Genomic DNA, 21,656 nt, shown 5'->3' with positions numbered 1-21,656 from the left:
AATTCTCATAAGTCATTTTACTGCCAACTGCTCTGTAAATGGCGATCCTTCGGAAAAGGAAAGACAAAAGCATCCATTATAATAAAACCGAGAGCGAAGCATGACGAGGAGTCACGCCGGCCGCGTTCAAAGGACGTTAAAAAATAAAGAAACATCTGAAGCTCCAGTCGTGTCGGGCCCATTTCATGCAGTTGGTGATTAAATGATTTAAGCTCTAACAGCTTGTCCCATCTGCTGTCCTGCACACACTCCGCACAGCACATCACACACTGTGGGGCCCGGTGATGTCATGTTCTGCCTCGTATCCCAGAGTTCCACACACCTGCAGTGGATTAGCTTGTGGGTACAAAGCAGGGCTGGACCATAGCGCCGAAATTTCTCTTTTATACGAAACCAAGACGAGACATCCTGAAAATAACTACATTAATACTTTTAAAACTGTTCTTTGCCCATAAGCATGAAATGTGTACAGTTTATCTAGAACCTAGGGAACTGTAAAAGAAATTTAAACACCTCCATTTCCACCTGTTAGCTCGATCTCCTTTTATCAGACGATGCTACCAAGGTGGAAGGTGAGCACATTCGTCCTCTGAGACACGTGAAGCTCCAGCAGATCTTCTCAAACTGCCACTGATGCAACATCACAGGAGCTCAACACGCTTGGAGGAGAACACTAACTGCTAATTCTGTTATGGCTGCTAAAAGATGCCCAGGTTGGCTGGCCTCGTGCTGAACAGGGGCGCTAGCTGCGCATGTAAATGTAACGAATCAGCGACTCAACGTGAGCCATCATTAAATAAGAAAATTAACATGAAAAGTAACCTGAATGAAGCTGTGAGAAAATGAACGAGGCAAAGCAGAGCGTAAGGAGCAGGATTATCATGGAGAACGTGCAGAAGTCTGCTGTTCCTAAAATAGAACATCAGTTTGAGAGGCGGAAAGAACATCCACAGGCTTTAGAGCAATGAAGTTAAATTAAACCACTTACAAAGACATCATTCATCTGTATTCTTTAATTAAAAAAAAAAACAAAAACAAAAAAACACCCTCCATACAAAAGTATATATACAATGTCACATTGCAACAGCATTTATCTAGCATTCATTTTAAATTACAGTCCATATCAACAGTTAACAAACCACAGCGCTCGATCCTGATCACAGAAATTAAAAAACAAAAAAGAAATAAAAAACGAAACAGGATGTGACATTTGAAAGACAAACAAAAACAAATGGGAAATGTTGCTGCTCGCTTTCTGAATCTGATCACTGAGCTCAACACTAATGTGGAGGGAAATTAAATGTTTTAATTGCTATTAGAGATGAATACTGCTATAAACTGAGGCATTAACGTCCTCACAGCCACACAGAACCAGACTCCGCCCACAAATGTGCTCTTTCATAGCTACTGTTGTGAGGCTGGACAAACTTTACAGAACACTGGTAAAAAAAATCCTTTAAACCTAATAAGAAACTGTAGAGCTCAGTTTATATCATAATACATACAGTTTCTCATTAGGCTGAATGAATAACTGACTCTAAATGTAGGTATTGTGATATAAACTGAGTCTGTTCTACAGTTTCTCATTAGGCTGAATGAATAACCGACTCTAAATGTAGGTATTGTGATATAAACTCAGTCTGTTCTACAGTTTCTCATTAGGCTGAATGAATAACCGACTCTAAATGTAGGTATTGTGATATAAACTGAGTCTGTTCTACAGTTTCTCATTAGGCTGAATGAATAACCGACTCTAAATGTAGGTATTGTGATATAAACTGAGTCTGTTCTACAGTTTCTCATTAGGCTGAATGAATAAGTGACTCTAAATGTAGGTATTGTGATATAAACTGAGTCTGTTCTACAGTTTCTCATTAGGTTGAATGGGATTTTTATTTTATCAGTGTTCTGTAAAGCTACCTAGCAACAGTAGCTATGAAAGGGGGTGGAGCAATTAGGTCCATTAGATTCTTACAAAGTTTGGGATAAATATGATGGAAATATGGAGAGAGTGTTGATTAAACAGGGCGGTAGAAAGAAAAGGCCTAGTTTACCATGCAGTGCACGTAATCTGCTTTCGGCAGTTTTATAAACACTGAAGAGTATTAGTGAGATTAATTTGTGAAAAGGTTTGGAAAGAGGTAATATTTAAAAACAAACAAACAAAAATAAGAACAGTCCTGCTGAATCCCTGCCGAAAGCTGCTTGATTTCGTGAATCCGATTTCTATAATGTTTCTAGAAGTGCTGCCCATGGTGAAGATTTGTGGAGCAATTCTAGAATCTTCAGTTGGTCTTAAACCCAATTTCTCTAAAAGTATTGTCCCTGGAAAAGATATCTAGAGCATTTCTAGAACTCGGTTAACCCTGGTTCCAATTTCTAGAATCTTTCAGACAAGTCTAGAAGATTGCTAGGATCTAGGTAATTCTAGATGTCCTGCGCCTGACCAACATCTTTAGAACATTTCTAGAAACTTTGGCTGGCCTAATCTAATTTCTAGAATGCTCTAGGTAACTTTTAGTAGGCCTTGAATCTTAAACATGTCCTAAACCTGACCAACATTTTAAAAACATTTCTAGAAGCTTTAGTTAACCTTGAAGTTATTTCAAGGTATGATTTCTACAATCTTTTTTAAAACTCTAGATGTCCTGCACAATAATTCTAGAACTTGTCTAGGATCTCCATTTAGCATTGGAACTGCTCTCTAGAACCTTCTTGACAACTCTAGACAGCTTGTCTAGGATTTCCAGAAAATGTTTTGAATAGTCGGTTGGCCTTGAATCCTACTTTTAGAATCTTCTAAAAGACTCTAGACATCCAGCACCTGAATAACATGTCCAGAACATTTCTAGAATATTTTTTGGGCCTGGTCTGACTTCTAGAATCTTTTAGGCAGTCAGTAGGCCTTAAATCTTTTAGATGTCCTATGTGGCCAACATTTTTAGAACACTCTAGATGTCCTGCACCTGACTGTGATTCTAGAACATCTCTAGAATCTTCCATTAGTTTTGGATCTGATTTCTCTAAAAGCCTTGTCTAGGATTTCTAGAAAATTTCTTGAATGTTCAGTTGGCCTTGAATTCTATTTCAAGAATCTTCTTGAAACTTGGTGTCTTGCACTTGACTACGATTTTGAGAATCTTCAGTCAAATTTGGTTTCTAGAACCTTTTAGATAACTCTAGAAACCTTGTCTAGGATTTCTAGACAATTTTAAATATGCGGTTGATCTTGAATCATATTTCTGGAATCTTCTATAAAACTCTAAATGTCCTGCGCCTGACCAACATCTCTACAACATTTCTAGAATATTTTGTTGACCTAATCTGATTTCTAGAATCATCTAGGCAACTTCCAGTAGGCCTTGAATCTTGTAGATGTTCCATGTTTGGCCAACTTTTTTAGAACATTTTTACAATCTTTCTGAGAACATCTCTAGAATCTTCAGTTAGCCTTGGATCTGACTTCTAGAACCTTCCAGACAACTCTAGAAGCCTTGCCTAGGACTTCTAGAAAATTTCCTGAATATTCATTTGGCCCTGAATCCTATTTCAAGAATCTTCTTAAGAACTCTAGATGTCCTGCACTTGACTATGATTCTAGAACATTTCTTGAATCTGATTTCTAGAACATTTTTAGGCAACTCTGGAAGCATGGTCTAGGATTTCTAGAAAATTTCTTGAATAATTAGTTGGCCTTGAATCCTAAAACTCTAGACGTCCTGCACTTAACTACGATTTTGAGAACATTTGTAGAATCTTCAGTCAAATTTGATTTCAAAAATCTTGCAGGAACCTCTAGATGTCCTGCGCTGTGATGAGATCTCTTTTCAGTCGGCCTGCACGGAACCAGCCTGATAAATCAGCATGTGAAGAGTGTGAAGCTGTGTGTACGTGTATGTACTCCAGGCTCGTGAAGGGTGCATGAGAGCGCGTCACCGGTGCAGATGTTCCTCATCCCTCAACTCCACCATGGAGATCATTGCATGGCATCATAGAGAGGAATCTGAGTCTCACACCTCCAACTTCTCCAACAAACACGCGCAAAAAGACGCCTGCCAGGCATTTCAACCACAAACATTCTCTTTTATTTCGTTTGTAAGGGTTATAGAAATGCTTCGAGAAGTGCAAATTGGTCAACAATCCAGATATTTCCTATTAATAGTAATAATAATAATATATCTCTTTATGTACTGTCTATGTTCAATGCAGTCAGGGCTGGGCCATGTGAAGATAAGGCCCATCTGGAGGTCTTTAAAGGAATATTCCAGCATCTTTCAACCAATCTCTGTTTGATGCATCTGTATCATACGGTCAGTTACCATGGGCAGTAACTCTGTCACATTAATGACAGATCTGAGTCACTCACCTAAACGAGTGTGAACCATCGTGTCAGAGAGATCGGATTTGAGCAAAAATCGGATTTGAGCAACGAGAACCCACATTCCTGGTGGTACCCACATCACTGGTAACAAATTAGTCCAAATTCTTCCCTTTGGAAAACTACACTATAGAAAATAATGGTTCTTCAAGGGTTCTTTAGTAAAGTATAGAACCATGAACACTCCAAGAATCATTTGCATGCTTAAATGGTTCTTTGCATGGTGAATAGTTCTTCAGATTGATGTGTTCTATATGGTTCTAAAAAGCACCAAAAAGGGTTGCAGGATTGGCATCATAACAACAAAAAAACGTTTTTGGTTCTATATGGAACCATTTACAACACATTCAACCTAATGAGAAACTGTAGAACACAACTTCTTTAGTAAAGACAATGGTTCTATACAGAATCATGAACACTCAAAGAACTATTTGCATACTTAAAACGTTCTTTGAAGGGTGAAATGTTCTTCAGATTGATAGATAATGTGTTGCATATGGTTCTACATAGCACCGAAAGGGTTCTTCTATTGTCCATTTTTTGTCCATTTTACAGTTTCTATACAGAAGCTTTTTGCTATAGAGAACCTTTTCAAAAAGGTTCTGTATAGAACCATATACAACACATTCTCCATCAATCTGAAGATCGACTGCACCATGCAAAGAACTTTAAGCAAATGGTTCTTTGAGCGTTCATGGGCCTCTGCAGAAACATTGTCTTTACTAAAGAACCTTTGAAGAACCATCTTTTGAGAGTGTAGTCCCGTCTCAGAGACGTACAGTTTAATTTACAATTACCTGGAAACCTTCCAAAAAATATGAGTTTTGCATGAAATCCAGCACCTGCTCATTGGCGTCTACTGTAAGTGAGTTTCGAGTTACTGGTTTCTTTGTTGTTTTCCAATTTCAGAAAAATTCGTCAAAACGATTGACTGCATGCTGCTGATAACAGAGATTAGGTTCAATATGCTGATGAGTATTCCTTTGACCTCTTGAGTCCCGTGCCCTCAGGTCCATGTTCCAGTCATTTGTCTGAGTTTTTCCTCGGCCGTCGGAAGCTGGACATGTTCTCGTTTAGTGCATAGATGCGTCGGGAGAATTCCTCGAATCCAGCAGCGTCTAACTCTCCTAGAACCTGATCGTCGCTTTCCACAGCAACGGCGTGTTCAACAGGAATACACGGAAAATCCTCCAACCTTGCGCCTCCGCTCAATCCCAACCCCAATCCCAACCCTAATCCTAGGCCAAGGCCTAAACCTGTGGCTTCAGTGCCCATAATTTCCTCCGCTTGTTCCACGGCCGCGATTCCGACATTCACGCCGTTCCCAGGCACGGCCGATCCGTTCATGGTGCCTGGAAGTTGGCTAGTTGAGGCTTCTTCCAAAGGACATCCGGCAGGGAGGCCATCTGGAGGTTTGGTTTCTTCTCCAGGTTTTTCTTCTAGATCTTTCTCAACCTCAACGTCTGCCTCAGCTGCTTCGTTCGGGGGCCCAGCTGCTTCCTCGACCTTCACCTGGCCGTCCGCATCAAGGGTCTTGGCTAAATCAATGCTAGCATCAAGAGAGGAGCTCAGAAGGTCAGGAGGGTCAGGCGGAACTTCTGGGACAGCTATCGGGTCACACTGGGCCGTGGCCGTGCGATAGCTGGGCGGAGGTGTTTGCATTTCTTTGTATTTCTGTTTATCTGCCTCCGAACTCGCTCTTTTGCGGGTTCCTCGGTCCGGAGAGGCAGGGAAAGTGATCTCCGAGGCAGCGGACACACTCAGTTGAGACTTCAGAGGGACCGGGATGGAGCTGGAGATGTGGTGGCGATCGCTGAGAGAGAGAGAGAGAGAGAGAGAGGGAGAGAGAGAGAGAGACATTTATATACTTACATACTCGTAAAACATCTGTGGTTTTATGAACCCAAAAAATCATAATTCATGTCTACATGACCATTTTCCAACCTCTCTTAATCCCTTCGAATTAAACAGGCTGTTTTCGTTACCGTGCCTTTAAGACTGCTATATGTAAATGAGCTCTGTTCTGATTGGCCGCCCCATTTTGCACCTCCTTTAAAAGCAGCACAGACTGTATGGACTGGGAAGTCAATTGATGTGTTTTGAAACTTACCGTTGGCTGTAAAGATGCATGTATTTTCTGATTCAATATGAATTTCAACTCTGAGGTTAAAATATGTAAAAATGGTTACACAGAGCTCTAATTCTGGTCTAAACAGGTTAACTTGGTTAAGACAATGAAAAGTCTCTAGTTAATAAAGCCCAAAAATCACAACCTCTACAATTTATAAACTCATCATATTAAAAAAAAAACCCAGTCATTTGAGAGTGGGTGTGTCTGCAACATAACCCCGCCCCTCCCTAGTCCACTTTACTGCATAGGCTGCAACCAGGGCTACAATCACCACCAGCAAAATGTAGAAAAATCTTTGATTAAATGGAAACTGTGGTGCGCTGGACACTGTTACGCTAGTGTTGCAACTACGGCAGCTGAGAAGGCCATTCTTGGCGTCCTTCTCTAAATATTTTCGGGCCTGATGAATCGGGTTTAAATACGTGTTTGATACTTCAAAATACATCTTTGAATGTCTTCAGCTGTTGAATACACCAAGCTTCAGCGGGCGCATCTGTAGAGAACTTCATCAGAATCCACTGTGCGCACTGCCTTTTTAGTATGACAAGTCACTGCTGATTGGGTAACACCTGACACGCCTATCAAATGAGAGAAAACGTGTCTCAAAGCCCTCTGCACACAGCTTTGTAAGGTTTTGAAGAAACAGGCGTTGTTCAACCTGGCAACCGTAGCACACCTATACTTGTTTTGAGATTGAACGTGCCACAGACGTCTATCTAATTCGGTCGATTTCTACCAAAGTCATGGCCAGAGAGTTTTTCATTTCCACACACTATTTCAAATGTTTCATATCTTTCAAATATTGAAAAATAAAACGTACACAGCCCAAACGTAGTCAATCAGTCAAGACATGCTTGGTGTCTGAAGTTTGTTTCCCTAGGTTTAGCACTGGACTTACAAGGCTAATGTAGTGAAATTATACAGAAAAACGGACAAATTTCAGACCTGCTAGTGTTTGTAGCTACGCTAACGTACTTGTAAAGTCCATGTTTATAGATAACAGAGAGTCATAGAGTGTCAGAAACCACATAATCAAGACTATTAGGCTGCGTTCACACAGCAGGTGAAAGTGGTCCAAATCTGATTTTCTCACCAAATCCGATTTTTTGTTAGGCTGTTCACACGGTCTTTAAAATGTGACCTATATGCGACAGTCTGAACTGATCAGCTCCTAAACGGACCCACATACGCAAAAGAACAATTTACCTGCTGTGTGAACGCAGCCTTGACGCTGCAGTCTCGGTCTCCTGCGGCCGCGTTCAGCCATTTCTTTCGAAATCTCTTCGAAGACGGAGGGTTTTGGATGAGTCTCTTCTAATTTTTGTACAGAAATATCAGCCCAAATGCGCAGCACAAAATGACGAATGTGGAGTTGGTTTGATGTAAAAGTCGCATGAATTCCGATCTGGCTGTTCAGACTGAGTCGCATTGCTGCAGATCGGATACGTATCGGATTTCAGTACCACATATGAAAGCATCTCAAACCGGAACTGAAAATATCAGATTCAGTGTGTTTATCTGTTCACACTGACACACAGACACACATCTGTGTCACACATGAAGAAAAAGATCAGATTTGGACCACTTTTACCTGCTGTGTGAACAAAGCCTTAGAGCAGGGGTCGCAACCCAAACGTTAAGAAGATCCATTTTGTCTTTAAACAAAAATCAAACCACTTTGGGAGCCACGTTTTATGTCCATTTCACCATCTTGTCTGTAAATATGTCTCAGTATGTGCTGAAAAAATATAATATGAATGAAAACAGACTTACTTTGCTCTGCTTTAAGCTTTAGCTCAGCTATAGCTGCTTTTCTCACATCTCCAGCAGGAAACCTTTCCTCAAAAGTAGAACAGTTTCTTGTAAAATGTCTCTTAACGTTTGACTTTTTATGAGGCTGAAGTCGCTTCTCATTCACCAGCTTCTTGTTTGAACTTTCCTAGTCCACCTTAAATGGTGCCTGAGGCACCAGAATGTAACTGCTGCAACATTTAAGGTGGAACGGGACAATTCGAACAAGAATCGTCAGCTTTGTGACTTTCTAGTGTTCAAGTTTTTCGCTGCAGATTAAACGTATCAGGAAGTCCATTTGTCTCCAAATTACCAATGTTTGTCTCGAAATTGTCTCTTTGCCGTTACGCTGACTACTAACCTGCCTTAGAGATACTGAACTACCACACACGGTTAACCTCACAGCTCCAGAGCTAAAAAGTATAGAAGTGAATTTCAGGCACCAAACATGTCGTGGCTGACGGACTGCATTTGGAGAAAGGGGGGGGACCAGTTTAAATTTGGTCTTTAGCCGAAGTATTTCTTTAATGCAGGCCTGGTTTGAGCAGAATGTGTGTCTGTGAGAAATGGAACAAAGACAGAGGGTGTGAAGACACTTATGTCAGTGCAGCCATTGATGTGCATGATGGATTATGTCATAACTCATTCACATACACAGCTGTTGTTCTGCACATATCATTCTGAACACGGGGCCCTGAAAAACACTGAGATATGCCAACTGTCTGCCATTGCACGGATCCATCTTCAGCACAGTGTGATCAATAACACATATTCACACACGAAACAGCTGCTCAGAGAACTGTTTCCAACTCCTCTTTAAAGCTCCATCGGCTGTGGCTGATTGGAAAAACAGCACACGACACAACAAACGCGGCCGTACACACAAAACAAATGTCATCTCAACTAAGCTTACACAATCCTCAACTGACCTACCCAAGCTCCGCCCACAAACGCAGGGATAAGCTGCACAGACGCTGGCGAGAATCCCACCCAACCTAATGAGAAACTGTAGAACAGACTCAGTTTATATCACAATACCTACATTTAGAGCCGGCTATTCATTCAGCCTAATGAGAAACTGTGGAACAGACTCAGTTTATATCACAATACCTACATTTAGAGTCAGTTATTCATTCAGCCTAATGAGAAACTGTAGAACAGACTCAGTTTATATCACAATACCTACATTTAGAGTCGGTTATTCATTCAGCCTAATGAGAAACTGTAGAACAGACTCAGTTTATATCACAATACCTACATTTAGAGTCGGTTATTCATTCAGCCTAATGAGAAACTGTAGAACAGACTCAGTTTATATCACAATACCTACATTTAGAGTCGGTTATTCATTCAGCCTAATGAGAAACTGTAGAACAGACTCAGTTTATATCACAATACCTACATTTAGAGTCGGTTATTCATTCAGCCTAATGAGAAACTGTAGAACACAGCTTATTAAGTAAAGACCATGGTTCTATATAGAGCCATGAACACTCAAAGAACCATGTGCATGCTTTAAAGGTTCTTTTTTGTTGAAATGGCTCTTCAGACTGATAGAGAATGTATTGCATTTGGTTCTACATAGCACCAAAAAGGGTATTCTATTGTTACAATGTCTATCTTGGGAGGGTTCTTCTATTGTCCACTTTTTGTCCATTTTACAGTATAATTTCTATATAGAATATTTTTGCTGTATGGAGCCTTTTCAAAAAAGTTATATACAGAGCCATATACAAGACATTCTCCATCTGAAGAACCATTTCACCATGCGTAGAACCATTTAAGCATACAAATGGTTATATGAGTGCTCATGGTTCTATATAGAACCACTATCTGTAGTAAAGAACCCTTGAAGAACCATCTTTTTTAAGAGTGTATTTATACATTTGATGAACATCTAATAGCTTTGAATTGATTTTTTGGCTGTATGTCATTTTTTACACATTTATTCACACTCAAATTAAAATTTATTTTGTTTTGTTGCAAAATCAGTGAATTTAATGATGAATAGACAATTTTTAGCCTTTCAGTTTGGTCAAGTTGAAAAATATCTGGATTAAACTAAAGAAAATGTCAGATTTGCATACAGACACTAAAGGGTTAAATGTCACTGTCTCAGATGGCCCCAGACTTCTGCTGAGCACCTGTTCCATCCTCTTGTTCTTCATCATAACTGCTCTTACTGCTTGTGTGCACTCTGAACAATACAGAACCCTTTTTGGTGCTATATGGAACCCTTTTCAAGAAGGTGCTACACAGAACCAAATACAACACATTCTCCATCAATCTGAAAACCATTTCACCAAGCAGAGAACGCTTCAATCATGAAAACGGTTTTGTGGAGTGCTCATGGTTCTATACAGAACCCCTGTCTTCACAAAAGAACCCTTAAAGAACCATCTTTTTAAAGAGTGTAGAAGAGGCGGATCCTGTTTCACCAAAACGTGGACCTTTTAATGACTGTACAGTCTCATGTAGGTCAGCCTTTGACCTGATGCCACTTTTACATTTTAAATAATTATCGCATTTTCAGTAAACTCCCCTCGTCCAGCACGTCCACTGTTCACTACAGGGGACGCTACATATCCCCGTTCTAAGAATATCTCGAAATAAATTTAGTAAAATGAAAAGACGGAGTCTTTCACTAAAATATACACTTTAATTAGACTGCGCTGAGAGCTTTTCGGTGACTTACTGAAACGTTTTCACAGCCTGGTTTGCACACAAAGATGCTCTCTGTCCAGAACTCTCATCTGCACTATATTCAGCCAGACTGAGCTCAGATCTTCACTGAGGGAGTCTTTATTCTTTAGTGTTGCTGCATAACGCTGGGTTCTCACATTAAAGTGCGACCCTACCGAGCTGGACTGTGTCGATCTAGCGGAAATGAGGCAAACTGTAAACGACAACGGCTCGGTCACCATGCTAAAGTGAGCTCGATTATAAGTGCTCTTAAAGTTAACGTGTTAAATCATTAACTCCACTTTTCTTTTACAACCCCGTTTCCAAAAGAGTTCGGACACTGAGAAAAATGTAAATCAAAACAGAATTCAATGATGTGCAAATCATTTATACCCTACATTTATTTGAAAATAGCACAAAGACAACATATCAAATGTTGAAACTGAGAAAAGTTATTATTTTTTTGAAAAACATTTGCCCATCACTGACTGTATATATGATATATAAGATATATACACTCACTGACTGTATAGATGATATATATGATATACTCATTGACTGTACATACAATATATATGATATATACACTCACTGACCGTACATATATATGTGATGTAGACACTCATTGATTGTATATATGATATATATGGTACATACATTTACTGACTGTATGATATATATGATATATACACCCATTAACTGTATATCTTATATACAATATATTCAAGCACTGACTGTATATGATTTATATGACAAATACACTCATCGATTGCATATATAATACAGTATATATGATATATGACAAACATTCACTGTCTATGTGATATATGATATAAACACTCATTAACTGTATATATTATATGTATGATATATAAACCCACCGAACATATATATATATATATGTGTATATATGTGATGTAGAGACTCATTGACTGTATATATGATATGTAAGATATAAACACTCACTGATTGTATATATGATATATACACTTACTGACTGTATGATATATATGATATATATACACTCATTAACTGGATATCTTATATACAATATATTCACTCACTGACTGTGTATATGATTTATATTACATATAGACACATCGACTGTATACATCATATATATCAGTGTTTCTCAGTCCTGGTCCTGGAGGCCCACTGCTCTGCACTTCAGTGTTTTCTCTGCTCCCAACACACCTGATCCAACTAATCAGCCCACTAACAGCCCATTACTGGGTTAAAGTGGGTGTTAAAGCAGGTAAAGCACTGAAATGTGCAGGACGGTGGGCCTCCAGGACCAGGGCTGAGAAACACTGATATGTATGGTATATACACTCACGTATACAGTCAGTTCGGTGTTCACTCTGTGGATTTCACACGGTTTTCACATTCAGGTTCATCATTTGTAGGACTTTTTCTCTCTGAAATGCAAATTAACAGCGAACAACACACATAACTCTGGAAATTTGCTGTCTCAGTGTAATTCCAGATGTGGCAGGTGAGCTGAAGTCTTAGGAAAACAGAATCTTTCTTGCCAAATTGGAAGAAAAATGTTTAATTATTTAGAAGAAAATACACTTTGACTTGCGCCTCACACCTGTACTTCATTACGTCCGTCTGAGGCCGAGGCCGAAGCCGAGGCTGAACTCCAGCAGCCGATCCTGCTCTAATATACGGCTCTGTTCGGCGGGACATTCGCCCAATATGAGGAACCTTCTATTAGATGGAGACAGTGCAGACCCATCCTCATCATACACGCACTTCCTGCTGAGTTCAAACCAGCGACCCACTCACATCACATCCATCCAGACGGCGAGGAGGCGGGAACGACGCTGTTCCGATTCTAAAATACAGCTTTTAATACGAAGTCAAAGCAGAGAACAAAACACTGCCCATCAGGAGTTTGGGGACGCCATGCTTTCATTTGAAAATATCTCATAATAAATCAATATCTAAATGAAAAAGGAGCTCTGTGCTAATCCTTTAGGCATATACAGATGTATGCAAAAGTTTGGGCACCCCTGGTCAAATTCCATGTTGTGCTGATGTTCTAAGTGAGAACATAATAATCTACAGAGAGCAAACTGCTGCACATTTAATACACACTTACTGTTTAATTACTGAATTTAACATACTGGATCATCTAAAACTGGCCTGTGCAAAAGTTATGGCACATTGTCTATCTTGTTTTTCTTCCCCAATATGTTAAATTCAGTAAATGAATAGAAACTGTGCATTAAAATGTGCAGATAAATCCCAGAAAAGCCTTAGAAAAATCAACAAAACTTGAACAGGGATGCTGAGACTTCTGCATGTGACTAAGTATCTTCTTTAATATAAAGAGCAGGTTTTGCCCAAATAATGATCTGTTTTCCTCTCATTTTTCAACTTTTGTGCATAACTCAGTGTGTGAGGTATAATCAGAGAGATTCAGAGTGGTTTGGTGTGAAATGGTTCAGATGTCTTTACAGTGGTGGTGATAGGAACCAGGCGTCGCCATGACTACAACACAAATATAGACATTTTATTTACTATCCAGAACCACCAGTGAACCTACACGAGTCTTCTGAGTTTATATGGAATGTTGATGATGAAAATAGTGGAAAATCTGAAATAATACGTTTTCTTTGGGGACTATTTTGCCTCACAGCGCCCTGCATGTATCCCTCCACCATGAATGGAGTTTAAGTTCTCTAAACTATCATAGAACAGTGTCTCAGTCATCAGGCAGTGAATTCATAACCATTTCATGTAGGAACTTTCTGTGAGGGAGCTTTTAGAGGTAATCTGAACAAATCAGTGGAGTTCTTGTTTAAACACCTGACAGGTTTGAGTGCTGATGTGGTGACATCACAGCAGGGGGATTGGTTTTATTCACAAAGTCCAGCTTTTGGCAGGTGTTTTTTCTGCTTCTGTTGTTTTGTTGCAAAGAGAAGTGATAAAGATCTAAGCAGCTTTCTATTTAATCAAATTTAAACTGACAAAGAAAACATGCTGGTTTATACTAGAAACGTACATAGACAAGCTAAAAGTCCCCAAATTTATGACGAAATCGTTTCTTGTATTGGGGCTTAATTGCCAGACAGTTGGATTTGAGCTGGCCAAATACAATGATAAATACACTGAAGCTAAACAGAACAACATGATGCCGGATTCTCTGTCCGTCCGTGGGAATACAGAGCGCAGAAGCTTTCCTGCTAATGCCAGGAGGGAACAAATTCCAAACTAAATCATTACGCCCCAATCATTACGCTCCGTGATAATTAATCCCAGCCTCAGAGCTGAAATCAAGAGAGTCGTTCAACGAGGACCAAATTAAAGTCCTGATAAACAGAACCGGGGCGGCGGGCAGGTTCTGGAAGGGTATCTGAGCCATGTGTCATCCAGGGCCGAGAGGAGAACCGACCTCAGACTGTTAATACGGACAAACTACAGGCTCTGTGGACTCTGTTCAGAACCTGATTATGACTCTGAGTCCAATTAATCTCAGTTTTCACCAACAGAGCAAAGAAGCGCAGCCAAGCTACAACAACACAAACCATCCATCTTCTCTCCAACCACCGTCTGATCCCATTAACGACAACGATCAATAATAACACAGCCCTGTGCAGAGGTTTGGGAACCCCCTCCCCTCCACGCCCACCCCACCCCTCCACCGTCAAATTACGTCAACACATCCTCTACAGAGAACAGACCTAAACGTGGCATTGTTCAGCTAATTTTACTGCACAATTTCTGTTTGTTTGCAGAAATTAAAATATTGGAAGAAATTTAAAAATATATATTTTAAACATACCACATCATGTTTTTCTTTTTAATACTATGTTATAACATGTTAATATGTTAATTTCAGTAAACATTAATGCCACCTCAAAATTTGTTTGCTGTAGAGGATTATTCAGGAACCAATTCCACAAACATACACTGCAAAGCCATTTGGAGAGAGAGAGAGAGAGAGAGAGAGAGAGAGAGAGAGAGAGAGAGAGATAGACAAAGAAAGAAGAGAGAAAAAAAGACAGAGAAAGTAGAGAGAGAGAGAGCGGCAAAGAAGGAAAAGAGCTGGACAGAGAAAGAAGAGAGCGAGAGAAAAAAAAGAGAAATGAAGAGAGAAATAGAGAAAAAGAGACAGAGAAAAAGGACAGTGGAAGCGAGGGGGGAGAAAAAGAGAAAGAAAAGAGAACGCATGAGGGAGAAAGAAAAGAGAGCGAAAAGCAAGGGGTTGGAAAAAGAGGCACAGACAGAGGGGAAAAAGAGAAAGAAAGAAGAGAAAAAGAGAGAGAGAGAGAGAGAGAGAGGGAGGCAGGGAGGGAAGGAGAGGGAGGGAGAGAGAGAAGCAGTGAGATTGAGAAAGAAAAGAGAAAAGAGAGAGGGAGGGTGGGAGAGAAAGAGTGAGACAGAGAAAGAAAAAAACAGGAAGAAGAGAGAGAGAGCAGGAAAAAAGAGTGAGTTAGAGAAAAACAAAAAAAGAGAGAGAGAATGAGAGAGAGAGAGAGGAAAAGAGAGGAGAGAGAGAGAGAGAGAGAGAGAGAGAGAGAGAGAGAGAGAGAGAGAGATTGTTTGTGCTGATATGTTCCAGAAAACTCTCAGATCAGTACTAATATTTTTCAGGCTCTGATTTTTTCTTCACATCACACTTTACTTGGGCCAATTAGGACGGCCTTTTCTTCTGTTCTCTCTCTCTCTCTCTCTCTCTCTCATTCTTTTGGCTCAGAGACAGTAAACGTTCCCCTTCGCTCTTCCCATGAATGCCAGAGGAGAGGAGGATTCCAGCGACTGACTCAAACAGAGTCAGTGAGGAACAGGAAGAGCAGAAACGGGTGCGAGTCGTAAATAAGAGGAATTAATCAACTAACATCTACTAACAGGCCTCCTCCATTAATACTGAAACTCACACAACACAGTCAATCAGCCGAGACGTGTGTGGTGTCTGAACTTTACTGCTTCAGTCTCACACTGGGGCTACGAGGCTAATGTAGCTAATAAACAGTGGGGTCTTCACAGAAGGCCTGATGAATTCATTTTTATTGTGTAATCATGCTTGTTGTATTAAAACTCTATGTGCTGTTGTAAAACTCTCATTTCATTGTTAAGATTTGGTTGGAAACAAAAAAGTCTTGAAATGCCACAAAGAAAATTATCCAATCAGGAATGTTCTCTCTGTGGTATCTAGGCAGATACAGCCAAGCTGATCTCCCATTGGTTAGGACTTCAGAAGGCCTTACACGTTAGATTAACTACCAACGTAATTAGGAAGGGACAGAGGAACCAACCAATGCTTTAGACCAATTTCATGAGAAAAGCATCACTCTAGGCCAGGGTTCGGCAACATGCGGCTCTTTGTAGGTAAAATAAAATAATCCTCCTTTACAGTAAAATAAAGCTCTGCTGATCGTTCAACACAGTTTAACAATAAATGGTCTTAAACTCTGGAGTTAATGTAGAACTGCTGATTCACCCTTTAACCCTGAAGATCAGCGCAGACTGCTGGTCACCATAGCAACACAGACAACAGTCTCGCCTAGCTAGTAGCTAACGAAACGGCAAAGAGAGAGATTTGAGACGAACATCGATAATTTGGAGACGAATGGACTTATTTGTGTTTATAATCACTCCAGCTGGTTTGCTGATACGTTTAATCTGCAATGAGAAACTGACAAACACTACAAAGCCGTGAATCTGAAGTCAGTTTCTCATTCACAGCTTCTTGTTTGAATTTCTCCCGTTCCACCTTAAATGGTGCAGTAGTTACATTTTGGCGCCTCAGGCACCATTTAAGGTGGAACGGGAAAATTCGAACAAGAAGCTGGCGAATTAGAAACGACTTCAGCCTCGTAAAAAGTCGAACATTGAGAGACATTTTACAAGAAACTGTTCTACTTTTGGAAAAGTTTCCTGCTGGAGATGTGAGAAAAGCGGTGACAACTGAGCTGAAGATTAAAGCAGAGCAAAGTGAGTCTGAATTTTCATTTATATTATATTTTTAGCCTATATTAGAACATCAGCATGTACTGAGACACATTTACAGACAAGATGGTAAAATGGACATAAATGTGGCTTCCAAGGTGGTTTGATTTTTGTTGAAAGGACAAAATGGCTCTTCTTAACATTTGGATTGCGACCCCTGATCGAGACACATCTCTGACTGAATACAAAGTTCCGGTTAGCTGTTAGGAACGTTAAACAGTGGCGGCAGCTGTGTCAGAACTCTTTGCTGAGTCACTGTAACACTGATACATACAAGCTCAGATATATGCTAATGACTGCTACAAACTTCAGATAAAACACAAAGTGTCTTTTACAAAATTCTAATGTCTGTGTTTGATCTGGAATGGAAAAAAATGTAAAAATGTATACGTACACCAGCATGAGCTTAGCGCTAACATACTGTTAAAAATCCTATAGAGGTGCTAGAATTTCACAATATTGTAGAGATGGACTTTTATTTACATTCATGTTGCGAATTAAAGGCCTACCTCAAAGTCACAGTTCACCACTGCTAACAAGTAATGTTAGCGGTTGTTAGCAAATTAGCATTTCAAAAATTTCAAAAATGAAAAGTACAGACAAAATTTAAGCTCCAAGAGAGATGCTACTACTGCACATCGTTAAGCAACAACCTTTTTATTTTCAACTGAGATAATGTCAGAATATACATTTTACACGAGTCTATTAGAGATCACTTAATCTTAATCCTGAATCTGTTACCTATAAACATCAAGAAAAGCATAAAAGGAAAATTTAGGCTACAAATTGGTTGCAACTAATCGGTGAGATATAAGCTTCCATTACTTATTAGCCACATTAGCCTCGTAGCTCCAGTGTTAAAACCAAAGAAGCAAACTTCAGACTCCAAACACGTCTAACTACATTTGTGTTAAGGAGGAAAATGTGAAAATGTGCAGATTTGACTGTCACCAAACTATTCATTTAGTAATCTATGAGGCGGCTGGAACACCCCCCACCTCCCCTAACCCCCTCCGCCCCCTCCCAGCCCACGTTTACTGCCCCTGTGGTGCAGATTCTCTTGTTAGTCTTCTTAACTTATCATTAAGTTTTATAGCAGCTCCGGTTCCCTCGGTGCTCCTGAGGCTGATTAGACCTAATAAAAGCCGCTCAGGCAGCACTGCCTGAAACAAAAACTGACCCAAAACTGACCAGCCTCGTCCAAATCAGCTGCACACAAACTGTAGCCTCAACACCCCAAACCGCGCTGCGTCAGAGAGCTCACTTTTCTCGAAAACCTTTTCTGTGTTTATTTCTTTACTGGCTTGTGAGTGTTGTCCTCTGTTTTCATGGTCTTCTGTAGAAATGAGTGTAATGGAACTACGTAAGTAGATGTGGCACAGAAATGGGTGTTGTGTAACCATGGAAACTGATGTTGTGTAACCATGGAAAAGGCTGTAGGATAAGAGAAATAGGTGTAGCATAACCATAGGAAAAAGTGCAGAGCTAATGTAATCACTGAAATGGGTGTAGTGTAACCATGAAAATAGGTGTAGTGTAACCATGGAAATGGATGCAGTGTAACCATTGGAATAGGTGTAGTGTAACCATTGAAATGAGTGTAGTGTACCCATGGAAGTACGAGTGGTGAAACCATGTACATGAGTGTAGTGTGACCATGGAAATGAATGCAGTGTAACTATGGAAATGGGTGTAGTGTGACCATGGAAATGGGTGTAGTGTAACCATGGAAATAGGTGTAGTGTAATCATGGAAATGGATGCAGTGTAACCATGGAAATGGTGTGTGACCATGGAAATGCATGTTGTGTAACCATGGGAATAGGTGCAGTGTAACCATGGAAATGGGTGCAGTGTGACCATGGAAATGCATGTAGTGTGACCATGGAAATGGGTGTAGTGTAATCATGGAAATGGATGCAGTGTAACCATGGAAATGGGTGCAGTGTAACCATGGAAATGGGTGCAGTGTAACCATTGAAATAGGTGTAGTGTAACCATGGGAATAGGTGCAGTGTAACCATGGAAATGGTTGTAGTGTAACCAAGGAAACGGGTGTAGTGTGACCATGGAAATGCATGTTGTGTAACCATGGGAATAGGTGCAGTGTAACCATGGAAATGGGTGCAGTGTAACCATGGAAATGGGTGCAGTGTAACCATGGGAATTGGTGCAGTGTAACCATGGAAATGGTTGTAGTGTAACCATGGAAACGGGTGTAGTGTGACCATGGAAATGCATGTAGTGTAACCATGGGAATAGGTGCAGTGTAACCATGGAAATGGGTGTAGTGTGACCATGGAAATGGGTGTAGTGTGACCATGGAAATGGGTGCAGTGTAACCATGGAAATGGATGCAGTGTAACCATGGAAATAGTTTTTAGTGCATTGCTCCATATATGCCTGAGTGGCAGTGAAAAAGTAGGTTTGCACTATTTACAGATTTCCCCACAAACCTTATATCACTTTAAGTGTTCAGGACAAAAAACTGGATTTTGAAAAATCTCCCGTCTCCAGTGGAAACTACAGATATGGCTTCACCTAACCCGACCCGACCCTTAACCTCGGCCATCAAAACAATAACAATAATAAACGCTGCAGGTTTTGAGGTGGGAGCATTTTTCTCATCGACAGTAGCCAAATGTCCCCCCAGCACCACATGTTCCTGTTCTCATCATCCTGGGAGGATCTGATCCCCATAAAGAGAAAAAGACACATCCATAAAAACACATACACACACTAAATATTAGTCCAGGATTTTCCAACTAGTCCTGGAATTCGCAAAGCCAAATATTTTCTGGGCTTCATCCAAACTCCTTCTCAACTGCGATGTGGGTCACACACCCGGCTCAAACCACACAGAAACTCTCGAACACAAATACGCCTGGCTTTGATGTGCTGCCACTGATACAGCTCCTCTTTTTCTCCACTTAAGACGGTATGAAATGGAGAAGAACACGGAGACACTGGAGGTTCTCTGTGAAGAGTCCGGAGGAGCAGCCTTTTGTGATTATCTGCTACAGTAGGAGGGCTGTTCTGGACACCAAAGCAAACCCTGTCAAGGCTGTTTGCTGTGAGACCATTTACTGTAATGGTATCAACTGTGGTGGCAGAGTGGTTTTACTCTTCTGGCTGGACGGTGGGCATAGATCTCCAGCGCTGAATGCAGAGTTGGATGTTTTAGAAGGCAAAAGAAGGCAGAGGGTCCCAGAATAATACAGATTAGATACATACATTGAGCTTAATTCATAAAACTTTCATAAATATACAATCAAACTGAAGGTAAACTGCGTATAACACGGATCTTCAATAACATTTGCATGAAAACCAAATAGTTTAGGAGAACATATGTATGTTAATGAACACCAAAACTACAAAGTTTGCATGCGTCTTTTAATTAATTAATTAAGATATCATTACCATGAAACACTGCAGAGACACCACAGAGACACTGCAGAGACACTGCAGCAACACTGAAGAGACACCGCACAAACACTACAGAGACACCGCACAAACACTACAGAGACACTGCACAAACACTGCAGAAACACTGAAGAGACAAAGCAGAGACACTGCAGAAACACTACAGAGACTGCACAAACACTGCAGAAACACTGCACAAACACGAGACACTGCACAAACACTACAGAGACACTGCAGAAACACTACAGAGACACTGCACAAACACTGCAGAAACACTGCACAAACACGAGACACTGCACAAACATTACAGAGACACTGCAAACAATACAGAGACACTGCAGAAACACTGCAGAAACACTACAGAGATACTGCACACACATCATAGAGACACTGCAGAAACACTACAGAGACACTGCAGAAACACTACAGAGACACTGCAGAAACACTGAAGAGAATGCAGAGACACTGCACATACACTACAGAGACACTGCACAAACACTGCAGGAACACTACAGAGACACTGCAGAGACAGCAGGAACACTACAGAGACACTGCAGAGACTGCAGAAACACTGCAGAGACAGCAGGAACACTGCAGAGACACTACAGAGACACTGCAGAGACACTGCAGAGACAATGCAGAAACACTGCATAAACACGAGACACTGCACAAACATTACAGAGACACTGCACAAACACTACAGAGACACTGCACAAACACTGCAGAAACACTACAGAGACACTGCACACACATCATAGAGACACTGCAGAAACACTACAGAGACACTGCACAAACACTGCAGGGACACTACAGAGACACTGCACAAACACTACAGAGACACTGCACAAACACTACAGAGACACTGCACAAACACCACAGAGACACGGCAGAAACACTACAGAGACACTGCAGAGACTGCAGAAACACTACAGAGACACTGCAGGAACACTACAGAGACACTGCAGAAACACTACAGACACACTGCAGGAACACTACAGAGACAGTGCACAAACACTATAGAGACACTGCAGAGACACTGCACAAACACTAGAGAGACACTGCAGAGACACTGCACAAGCACTAGAGAGACACTGCAGAGACACTGCAGAGACACTGCAGAGACACTACAGAGACACTACAGAGACACTGCAGAGACATTGCAGAAAGACTACAGAGACACTGCAGAGACAGCAGGAACACTGCAGGAACACTGCGGAAACTCTGAGACAAGGCTCATGCAGATGTGAAGCAACGCTGTGTCCTCAGAGATGCTTCATTCCACCACGGACGA

At 40.7% G+C, this 21,656-nt stretch overlaps 1 protein-coding gene across 1 annotated transcript in view; it reads right to left on the bottom strand.

The window, feature by feature from the left end:
* Nucleotides 1-5,030: 5,030 nt before the first annotated feature.
* Nucleotides 5,031-21,656, bottom strand: part of uvrag (UV radiation resistance associated gene) — a 180,796-nt gene continuing 164,170 nt past the window's right edge. The window contains exon 15 of the mRNA XM_036594725.1: nt 5,031-6,191. Coding sequence (XP_036450618.1) covers nt 5,402-6,191 — 790 coding nt within the window. The 3' untranslated portion in view covers nt 5,031-5,401. The remainder of the gene's footprint in view (nt 6,192-21,656) is intronic.

This window comes from Colossoma macropomum, unplaced genomic scaffold, assembly GCF_904425465.1.
Source record: "Colossoma macropomum unplaced genomic scaffold, Colossoma_macropomum, whole genome shotgun sequence".
Classification (NCBI taxonomy): domain Eukaryota; kingdom Metazoa; phylum Chordata; class Actinopteri; order Characiformes; family Serrasalmidae; genus Colossoma; species Colossoma macropomum.
This window is presented reverse-complemented; position numbering and strand designations above follow the sequence as displayed.